Raw genomic sequence first — 11,446 nt, forward strand, 5'->3', positions numbered from 1 at the left:
ATGGCGGGGTAAGGATTGAGAATACAAGGTTTTTTCGAGAAATGTGCTCTTGATCTCGAACTAAGCGACATACTGATGAAAAAGACAAACATGGGGGGTACACCGATGGGCAGCTAACAACTTGGGAGAACACAAGATGACAGTAACTACTAAATCCTTAGATCGATCCGTTTTAAAAGCACCCAAATTAAATTTAAATAGTCGAGATCTCGGCTCGCCAAGATGTCAAAGGCTGTTTTCCTGGGGCCCTGGGGAATGCGGATAACTCGGATCTAGCAACACAATGGAGGGTGCATGACCAAAGCACGTGGTCGATATCGTGATAGCCACTACCACAAGCGCACAAATTGCTGCCTGCGAGCCCCATTCGGAAGAAATGCGAGTCTAACGAGTAGTGATTGGACATGAGACTCATGTCCAATCCTTTGAACCACGGCTTGTTCGATACCTGTGGGAGAATAGAATGTAACCATCTTCCCAGATCACTCTCATTCCATTTTTGTTCCCAGTTGGTGAGGACTTGCTGACGGGTAATTGAGGAAAATTTCGCAAAGGCGATTTATCGATCAAAAATATCGCCTTAGCTAGCGAGTCCGCTTTCTCATTACTCGGAATTGAGCAATGAGAGGGGACCCACACTAAGGTAATTGTATAGGAGCAGTTAGATAAAGTACTCAATTTAGCTCGGATTTCGGTCAGGAAATACGAGGAGTGCTTTATCGTCCTCATTGATCGAATAGCCTCCAACGAGCTAAGGCTATCTGTAAAAATAAAATAGCGATCAGATGGTAGTGAGGCAATTTGCTCTACTGCGTAGAATATGGCTGCTAGTTCCGCAACGTATACGGAACAGGGTTTTTGCAGTTGATATGAGGCGCTATGAAATTCGTTGAATACTCCAAATCCAGTGGAAGCGTTTATAGTTGAACCATCTGTGAACATACCCTTATTGTTACTGACATGGTGGTACTTGTTTGCAAATATTAATGAAGCAACCATCGACCGATGGTGATCTGGTATTCCACGGATTTCTTGCAACATGGTAAGATCAAAATTTACAGAGGAACTGTAAAAGTTTTGGAGACAAACACGAGTGGAATTGAATGAAGAAGGACCAATCTCCAGCGTCATGTACTCGTAAGAGAGACTCATGAATCTTGTTTGAGGATTTCTGTCGAGCAGCTTCTCAAAGTTTTCTATTACCAATGGGTTCATTACTTCGCAACGGATAAGAAACCGGAAGGACAGTTCCGCGAAACGATCTGTCAGTGGGAGAACACCCGCGAGTACTTCGAGGCTCATCGTATGCGTCGAGTGTATACAGCCAAGGGCGATTCGGAGGCAACGGTAGTGAACCCGTTGCAGCTTCAGGATGCGTGCTTTGCGTACTCTAGAACCGGGTGTGCTCCCCACCAAGTTCCGGTAATTGTACGAAGAAAATTGATTCTTTGTTGGCATTTTTGTTTCACATACGCAATATGTTTCCCCCACGTGCTTTTGGAAACGAACCAGACACCTAAATACTTGAAAGATATACTTTGAGTGATTGTTCTACCCTGTTGTGACGGAATTTGAGGAAACCTCCTGCAGCGATCTCGGCTACTATTAACGCCTTTCTTCGAGTTTGCAAAGGTTCTGTCTTTCTTCCCATCTCCAATATGCAAATTGTATCCCCTTTGTATACCCGCTGTTTCCCAGTACTATGAGATATATAAGGCAGATAATTGAAATATAGATACAGTTGAATTTGATAACCTAAACAAGTCTCGTGTACTTTATCCATCCGACCCGAAATCAGTAGTTCTCCCGGTGCTTTTTTCTTGGACCTCACAGAATCATATGGTCCTTCGAGCCGGATTTCGCAAAAATTCACGTCGTGAACCGCGCAGTGTCGATGAGCTTGTGTCGCGTGTGTTGCGGTTCTGCGGTTCTTGAGGATGTCCCAACAGAAGACATAGAAATACAATTACCAATCGAGCTCAACGATACCCGCACCATCAAGGCCCTCGGCATCCACTGGCAGCCTTGAAGCGACGTGCTCCAGTTCTCAAACGCTACGAACAAGATCTTTCAGCCCACAAAGCGGACTATGCTTTCGCAAATCGCCAGCATCTTTGATCCAATTGGATTACTGGCTACGATCGTCATTAAAGCGAAGATTGTTTTGCAGCAGTTGTGGGAGCTGAAGGTGGACTGGGATGAAACACCCCCGGTGAGTTAGTTCAAAATTGGTTGATATTGGTGCAAAGCCTTTCCGATCTCAACTCATTACAGGTACCCCGTCGAGTGATCGGCATGCGAAACGCATCTCGCATCTATCTGCACGGCTACAGTGATGCATCCGAGCGAGCCATGGGTGCGTGCGTCTACATTAGGGCTGCTGACGAATACGGCAACACATCATCGCATTTGCTTTGTGCGAAATCCAAGACAGCACCTATCGGGAATGGACGAACAACGTTGCCCCGCTTGGAGCTGTGTGCGGCGGTGATTCTAGCTCGATTGATGGCGAACGTAATGACGGCAGTCTCATTGCCCTTCCACGAAATAAGGGCTCATTCGGATTCCACGGTAGCATTGGCATGGATCTACGGTGGTGCTTCGAGGTGGAAAACGTGGCAGAGATCACAACTCTCCTCCCTGCAATCAACTGGCAGCACATCACAAACCGGCCGATTTAATTTCACGTGGTGCTCTGCCAGAACAAATAATCAACAATCCTCTCTGGTGGCATGGTCCAAGCTGGAGTGGGACAACCAACACTCAGGAAACTCTACCCATCTCAACACTCGATGTCACCCAGTAGCGGCAACGATCGGCTGCAGTGGCGTATCTAGCTGTTTATGAAAACCTCTTTCTCGATGGTATGCTAACAAGGTACTATCCGAATCTTCAACTTCTTCTGCGCATCACGGCGCGTATGCTGCGCTTTCGTTACTGGCAGCTGTGCGACGACTTTTTTGGATTGTTCGTGGAACGAGTGCTGCCCGGACGATTTGCCGAGCTTGCGTCGAATGTGTTCGTGTGAGACCAGTACCACTACGTCAGCTGATGGGTCAGCTACCTGCAGATCGCCTGGAACCGAATCCGTCTTTCTCCATCACCGGCATTGACTATGCTGGACCAATCAACATCATCAATCGACGAATGCGTGGCGCTGTACCTAGCAAGGGGTACATCGCACTGTTTATTTGTTTTTCGACCCGAGCCGTGCATATTGAAGCAGTGTCCGATCTCAGCAATTCTGCATTCATTGCTGCTTTCACCCGCTTTAGTAGCCGATATGGATTGCCGAGCAAAATCTACTCCGACAACGCTACTAACCTTCGGGGAGCAGCAAGAAAATACCGTGAACTATACCAACAAATCAACGCAACCGAACTGGACGGCAAAGTAGCAGACTTCTTCTCCGACAAGGGTATTGAGTGGATGTTCATTCCTGCTCGATCACCACACCACGCTGGACTTTGGGAGGCAGGCGTGAAGGTGGTGAAAGCATTCTTAGGCAAACTTGGGGGTGATGCTCGTTTCACGTTTGAGGAATTGAGTACTGTTCTCGTACAAGTGGCGGCCTGCATGAACTCACGGCCGATTTCTCCACTCTCCGATGATCCCAACGACCCTCAACCTCTCACGCCGGCACATTTTCTCATCGATCGACCACTAAATGCTGTTCCCGAGATCAACCAGTTGGAACGCCGTATCGGATCGCTGAACAGGTGGGAGTACGTTCAACGAGTCGCGCAACAGTTTCGAGCTCGGTGGCAGACCGAATATGTTTTATCTCTTCAACGTATGACAAAGTGGCACCGAATGTTCCGGTTGGAGGCTTTGTGTTGTTGGTCGCTGACAACGAGAAGCCAAAGCAGTGGCCGATGGGCTGCATCGTCGACACTTTCCCTGGATCCGATGGCTACGTTAGGGTGGTGGCTATTAGAACCCCAAATGGTATCGTGCGGCGTGATGTTCGACGAATCCGGCGGATTCCTTTGGAAGACGACGAGTACGTGCCAGGACGGAATGGAGCTTAAAATTTCTTGGCTTTATTTTTTCTGTCTCTCTTCCCTTCTCCAATATGCAAATTGTATCCCCTTTGTATACCCGCTAATTGTTTCCCACTACTATGAGATATATAAGGCAGATAATTGAAATATAGATACAGTTGAATTTAAACAAGTCTCGTGTACTTTAGCCATCCGACCCGAAATCAGTAGTTCTCCTGGTGCTTTTTTCTTGGACCTCACAGAATCATACCCTTTAGTAGAAGCTGTAGCTGTGCAGGATGATGCTTCCTAGAAAAAAAAAACAACCAACTCAGTTTTCTCCGGAGAGAATTCGATACCCAGGTTCATAAGCCCAAGTAGACAAATTGTCTAAGGTATCTTGCAGGTCCGGTGCATTTGGCCCGGTGACGGAAACAACGCCATCATCTGCAAGCTGCCTTAGCGAGCAATTTTCATCAAGACAACCATTAATGTCTTTTACATAAAAATTATAAAGAAGGGGTTTTAAACATGAGGCCTGGGGGAAGTCCATGTAACTAATTGGTGAAGTTGTCGAGTTTTCATAAGAGAAGCTCATATATTTCTCAGACAACAAGTTGCCCAAATAGTTGTTGGTGATAGCCCACTATCGTGGAGTTTATCCGAAAGATCGTCGATACAAACAGAATCAAAAGCCCCCTTAATGTCCAAGAAAACTGAACCCCTTTGCTGTTTTTGCGCAAATGCCAGTTGGATTTCAGTTGAAAGCAATGCAAGACAGTCGCTCGTTCCTTTGCCTCTCCGAAATCCAAATTGCGTATCTGAAAGTAAACCATTCGACTCGACCCATTTGTCTAGACGAAAAAGAATCATTTTCTCCAACAATTTCCGTATACAGGACAGCATCGCGATGGGACGGTACGAGTTATAATCCGACGCGGGTTTACCGGGTTTTCGAATGGCGATAACTCTTACTTGCCTCCAAGCATCCGGAACAATGTTGTGCTCCAGAAATTGATTGAATAAGTTTGACAAGCGTCTCTTCGCGACGTCTGGGAGATTTTTGAGCTAGTTGAACTTGATTCTATCCATTCCTGGAGGTAAGTTGTTACATGAGAGGAGAGCAAGTAAGAATTCCACTTTCGAAAACGGAGAACCTATTATCCGACGATTGACTTTGTTTATATTTTATTAAATTTAGCTTGTCAATTTAGCAGTTTACCGACTTGACCTATCTTGGTGTTCAAGATCGCTATCATTGGATTGTCTGTGGAAGGTTATCAATCATCCCCATGGTAGCGATCATTTGCCAATCATCATTTCAATTAAGTGTGCCCCTCACTCTGCAGAACCATCTCGTGTTCCATTTGATCTTACAAGGAACATAGATTGGCAGAAATATGCAACGGCGGTGACAATCGGTGCCGAATCAATAGATACGCTTCCACCATTGGAAGAATATCGATTCCTCGCCGATTTGATATACAAAAGCTCAAGAAGCACAAAAAAGAAAAGTTCCAAGTGCGCCCTTCAAAAGGAGACCAGCCACACCTGGATGGGACGAAGAATGCACAAAATTGTATGTAGAAAAATCTGATGCTTTCAAAGCTTTTCGTAGACACAAAACCTCCACATACTTAGAGGAATATTCAAAGCTTGAGACAAAGCTGAAACAATTATTCAAAGCAAAAAAAACGCGGTTATTGGCGCAGTTTCGTCGAGGGACTCTCACGAGAAAACTCAATGAACACCTTGTGGAGAGTGGCTCGCAACATGCGTAACCGCTCATCTTCTAATGAGAGTGAAGAATACTCCAACCGATGGATATTTGATTTCGCTAAAAAGGTCTGTCCGGACTCAGCTCCAGTACAACACATTCTTCGAGAAGCGTCTCCGAGCGGCAGCTCTCTGGATAGACCAATCACAATGCTGGAATTCTCTATGATTAAATTCAATCTTCTGAAAAACCAACCAAATATCGCTAAAAGAAGCTTGCTAGACTTATTCAACTCCTTACTAGAAAACAACATTATATGCTGAATGGAGACAGGTCAAAATAATAGCCATTCGAAAACCTGGCAAACCAGCGTCTGACCATAACTCATACCGTCCGATTGCGATGCTTTCGTGCATTAGGAAATTGTTGGAGAAAATGATCCTTGGGAGACTCGATCAGTGGGTCGAAACAAATAACTTGCTATCAAATACACAATTTGGGTTCCGCAAGAGCAAAGGAACAAACGATTGTCTAGCGCTGCTTTCCACAGATATTCAACTGGCCTTTGCACACAAGGAGCAATTGGCCTCAGTATTCTTGGACATTAAGGGGGCTTTTGATTCAGTTTCCATTGAAATTCTGTCAGACAATCTGCACAGATGTGGACTTTCTGGAATTTTAAATAATTTCTTGTACAATTTGTTGTCAGAAAAGCAAATGAACTTTTCCCTTGGACAACTGACAACTTCCAGAATTAGCTACATGGGCCTGCCCCAAGGCTCATGTCTCAGCCCTCTTCTTTTTAACTTGTGTGTCAACGATATAGACAACTATTTGGCAGAACAATGTACGCTAAGACAACTTGCAGATGACGGTGTGGTTTCCGTAAGAGGTCCACATGCCGTGGACTTGCAAGGACCATTGCAAAGTTCCTTAGATAACTTGTCTTCTTGGGCTAGGAATCTAGGCATCGAATTCTCGCCGCAGAAAACTGAACTGGTAGTGTTTACCCGAAAGCGGTACCCAGCCCAAATGCATCTTAAACTTTTGGGCAGAAACATTACTCAATCATTGTCTTTCAAGTACCTTGGGGTCTGGTTTGATTCAAAGTGCACTTGGAATACCCATATTACGTATTTGAAGCAAAAATGTCAACAGAGGATCAACTTTCTCCGTTCAATTTGCGGCACATGGTGGGGTTCTCATCCGAGAGACCTCATAACGCTTTATAAAACAACTATTCTCTCTGTTCTAGAGTACGGCTCTTTCTGCTTTCTCTCGGCAAGAAAAAGTCACCTAATAAAATTGGAACGAATTCAATATCGTTGTCTGCGTATTGCTCTCGGCTGTATGCACTCAACGCATAACATGAGTCTCGAGGTTCTGGCAGGAGTAAAACCCCTCCAGAACCGTTTCTGGGAGCTCTCTCTCAGAATACTAATCAAATGCGGAGTGACGAACACACTTATAATTGCTAATTTTGAAGAAATTCTTGGGCTGAACACACAATCTCGATTTATGAGAATCTACCACCACTACACAGCAAAAAATAAATTTTAATATTACATCCAAGAGGATGCACTTCAATCATGTCGAAAATCTCATGTAATTTTTATGGCCACACAAATAAACAAATGCAGTAAAAGCAACGTAATGTCAGTTTATGCATTGTATTAATGATAATTTTGCCTATTTTGGCAAGTAATATTACACCATATTTTCGACACGATTGAAGTGCATCCACTTTGATGTGATATTAAAATTATTTTTTTGTTGTGTACATATCGTCAGATATGTGTCTTCCTTGTTACACTCCAGACCGTGCTCACTTCACCAATCGCAGTTCCTCAATTGAATATGATCTGACCATGAAACAAGCAACTTAAGGGATTCCCGATCAACTTCGACCTATTATTATCCCGCGTATTTTTACTGAAAAGTACCAACACGTCAATTGCGTGAACAGATATTTTACAGACGGGTCTCGTCTCAGTGGATCCACTGGCTTCGGTGTCTTCAATGAAAACTCTAGCGCCTTCCGCAAACTCCAGGAACCTTGTTCCGTTTTTGTTGTGATTTCCAACATGTCCGCAGACCATTACTTCTTCTTCTCGGATAGTCTCAATTCGATCCAGGCTATTGGGTCGATGAAACAAGGTAGGCACTCATCTTATTTCCTTTCAAAGGTAAGGGACCAGATGAGTGTACTGGCCGAAAGATCATATATGATTACCTTTGTATGGGTCCCCTCACATTGCTCAATCCTAGGCAATGAGAAGGCGGACTCTCTCGCAAAGGTGGGCGCGCAAGAAGGCGAATTTTATGACAGGCAAATTTCACATGATGAATTTTACCATTTAGTGCGTCAGAGTACCCTTTCGAGTTGGCAAACCGATTATGACAATGGAAATCTTGGACGGTGGTTACATTCAATTATTCCTAATGTTTCTTAGAGAGCGTGGTTTAAAGGCTTGGACTTGAGTCGTGACTTCATTCGCGTGATGAGTAGACTTATGTCCAAACACTACTCGCTAGATGCTCATCTCAATAGAATAAACCTCGTGGACAGCAACATCTGTCGGTGTGGAAACGGTTACGATAACATCGATCACGCAGTTTGGCAATGTACGGATAATTACGCCGCCAGAGAGCGACTTTTGAATACCCTTGAGGCCCAAGGAAGACAACCCTATGTTCCTATCAGAGACGTGTTGGGAACTCGCGATATCTGCTATATGCAGTCGGTTTATGTGTTTCTTCAAATGTCTAGTATAAGAATTTAATTCCTTTGTCTTTTGTCTCTCTTTAATAGTTTTTGTTTGTCTTGTCCCCCCGTCTCGATGAGTCTCATCGTCGCCCACTGGTCACCATAACCGGTCGAACTCCAGACGAAACTAGAGCCGCACTACAATTAGACTGATGCAAAATTTGAAAATTTCGCTCCACAGTGCTCAAACGGTTTCAAATCAGGTCCAGATTAGCCTCCCAAAATTTAAACTCATTTGGTAAGAAACTGGCTTGACACAAACTATTCAAAGTTTATATGGAAATTACTATGGGAAAACCAAACTTTTTGTTCATTGTCTTATATCCATTTTCCATATTGCTTTTTCGAAAATTTCTATAACTATTCTTACGGGAAATTTTCTAAGCTACAACTTTGCGCAATATCGTTTTTCAGCCAAATGTCAAATTAAATTGTTATTAATTGTTTAAGAGATTGATAATCTTATGGCATGATCAAGCAGCTTTTCTATGGGCAACACTGTATTCTGCAGTGTGACATAGTGGCCATTATATTTGTGCTCTATTCTTCGCACCAGAAACACCAATGTTGCCTGCTGAACAGTTGAATGAGCATTATCATAAGACATCAGTAACTTGAATCATTAATAACTTTTGTTTCTTACATTTGATTGAAAAGTAGTTTTCAACAAAGTTGTAGCTGAGAAAATTTGCTACAATCACTGCTATCATTTTTAAAAGCATAGTGATGTGGTGAATTGTTAGATAGATATGAACAAAAACATAAGTTTTCCCATAGTAATTCCCATATAAACTTGAAATGGTTTGTGCCAAGTCATGTTCTTACTAAAGTAGTTCAAATTTTGGGAGGCTAAGTAGAACCCAATTTGGAACAGTGGAGCGAAAATTTCAAATTTTGCATCAGTCTAACTACCATTCATACTGGCGACAACGCTCTGATGAGACAACGAAACCTTACCCCCAAGCTCCTCCCCTGATTGTGAATTTAAGTGAATTTTGTTACAAACAAAGAACAATGAGTTATCGGCTCCGTAAAGCTAACGCGATTGAGCCTACCAAATAAACGAACACTTTTGTGCCTGTAGATTTGAAGAAATACTTCAAATCTCCTCGTACATTGTACGAGTTAGGTAAAGAAGTGTGCGTTTGACTAGTACTGTCGCATTAATGGCTCTTCGCTCATTTTCAACTACTATTCAATTTTCATACTGCTGTATTCTAGCGGAACTATCTACCCTCTTCAGACCATTCTCTAGCTAATAAATTATCTCACTAAAAGCTTCATGTTAGATAGCATTTCCAACCAACTCTGAAATATAATCGGTTAAATGTGTTTTAGCCGGCTGTGTCGACACAACTGTGGTGCTTTTGCATTCGCAATATTTACAAAAATAGTACCCAAAACGCCGCTGTCATGTAAATCCCCAAACGATTAAAAAAGGATCACTCCAGACGGTGATCCACCGCACGCCACAGCCGAAGCAACAACAAACATCTGCTGAACCAGATCTATTGTATGCAAATGAGCTGGCACTTTCTTTCCGGTGATTTACCCAGCAGCGCGGTAGCGTACTCATCGCGATTGGTTTTTATATAAATTCGTCGATTGCTGTCGAAAATGGCATCAGTCATCTTCTCAAGCTCGTTATACGATCAGTTATCCTTTTTCTCCGTTTTCAAAAGACTACCACAGTATAACCATGCAGTCTCTCAGCGTAATTTGTAGCGTCGCCATTTGTATCGTAGCTCTCGCCACCACCGGTGGCCAAGCGTATCCTCAAGGATCGCAACTGGCCGACGAGCAGGTTCGCTCGTATGCCAATACTCTATGTAAGTTTGTAACGATTGCAAGAAATACCGCTATTCTATGTCAAAATTGTCATTTCCAGTTGATGAACTTCCGGAAGAGTCCTACCAAGCTGCCGGGGCAAACCTCCGACTGAAACGTGCCACCTGTGATCTGCTGAGCGGATTCGGTGTTCAGGACAGTGCCTGTGCCGCTCACTGTATTGCCCGTGGCAACCGTGGAGGCTACTGCAGCTCGAAGAAGGTTTGCATTTGCAGAAAGTAAACGCTCTTTTCCGGATTTTCGTGACCATTGTTTTGGATTCCTTCTCAATAATTTGTTCCTACTAAAATTAGATATAAAGTCAACTCTCCACAACCCGATATTGAGTCATAGAACCATAGTAAAAATTAATTTCATGGTTACTGTGATGGTGATTTCCTGTTGGAATGCTGCTCTATAACTCGATTGTCCCTTCAATATCTAGTGGTAGAGAGTTCACTTTAGTACTTTCATTAATAAATGAAGTTTTATACGAAAAACAGTCGTTTTAATTAATTAAGAATTTTCGATTGTAACATTGCAATACAAAGAGTGTTTGGAACGGAAACGACGAGGCTATCAGTAGGCAAGCCATTGCACTGCAATAAAACCAGAACATTGCCATCGCTGCGACACTGATAAGATCAAATGGATAATACTCCGCGGTGATTTTTCTTCGCTTTCTTCGAAGGAACTTTTTTTTAGTATAAAAGTAGCTACTTCCAATTTAGCAGACACCAGTTCCACCAACCACTTTCTTCCGAAAACAGTACAGTTTCTAAACGAACTACAAACTCTTACCACAATGCAGTCCACTACCGTTGTTTGTCTTGCTTTGCTCTGTCTAGCTGCTTGCATTTCAACTGGAAGTGCTCTGTCACAGGACGATAGTGCCCCAATTGGTGATGCGTTCGGCTTGAATATGGGTAAGTTTCGACTTGTGCTGCAGAAATTAGTAGCTAAAAATCAATATCGGATGTTTTTTTCAGAAGACCACGATGCCTTGGATCTTCCAAAGGACAAGCTTCCCCAAACACGTGGACGCTGTACAAACATTGGCCGATGCGTTCACGACCGTCTCTGCGATGCTAATTGCCAAAACTGGGGATACAAAGATGGATCGTGCAGTGGAAACTCTTGCATATGCTGCTC

General features: G+C 43.4%; 1 protein-coding gene across 1 annotated transcript; it reads left to right on the forward strand.

Moving 5' to 3' along the window:
• The first annotated feature begins 10,143 nt into the window (after window positions 1–10,143).
• Window positions 10,144–10,582, forward strand: LOC135714261 (defensin-A-like). Its single transcript, XM_065237592.1, has 2 exons — window positions 10,144–10,296; window positions 10,356–10,582. Exons 1-2 carry the CDS (start codon window positions 10,167–10,169, stop codon window positions 10,535–10,537), a joined length of 312 nt encoding a protein of 103 aa, XP_065093664.1. The 5' UTR covers window positions 10,144–10,166; the 3' UTR covers window positions 10,538–10,582.
• Window positions 10,583–11,446: the final 864 nt, after the last annotated feature.

The sequence above is a fragment of the Ochlerotatus camptorhynchus genome, unplaced genomic scaffold, assembly GCF_037179485.1.
Source record: "Ochlerotatus camptorhynchus isolate MF236.1 unplaced genomic scaffold, CSIRO-AGI_Acam_v1.1 ptg000633l, whole genome shotgun sequence".
NCBI lineage: Eukaryota > Metazoa > Arthropoda > Insecta > Diptera > Culicidae > Ochlerotatus > Ochlerotatus camptorhynchus.

Bases quoted from the DNA above. Each gene is read 5' to 3' on its own strand.
- LOC135714261 (XM_065237592.1), top strand. From the start codon at position 10,167: ATGCAGTCTCTCAGCGTAATTTGTAGCGTCGCCATTTGTATCGTAGCT. The intron at 10,297-10,355 runs GTAAGTTTGTAA...TGTCATTTCCAG, and splicing joins CTCGTATGCCAATACTCTAT to TTGATGAACTTCCGGAAGAG.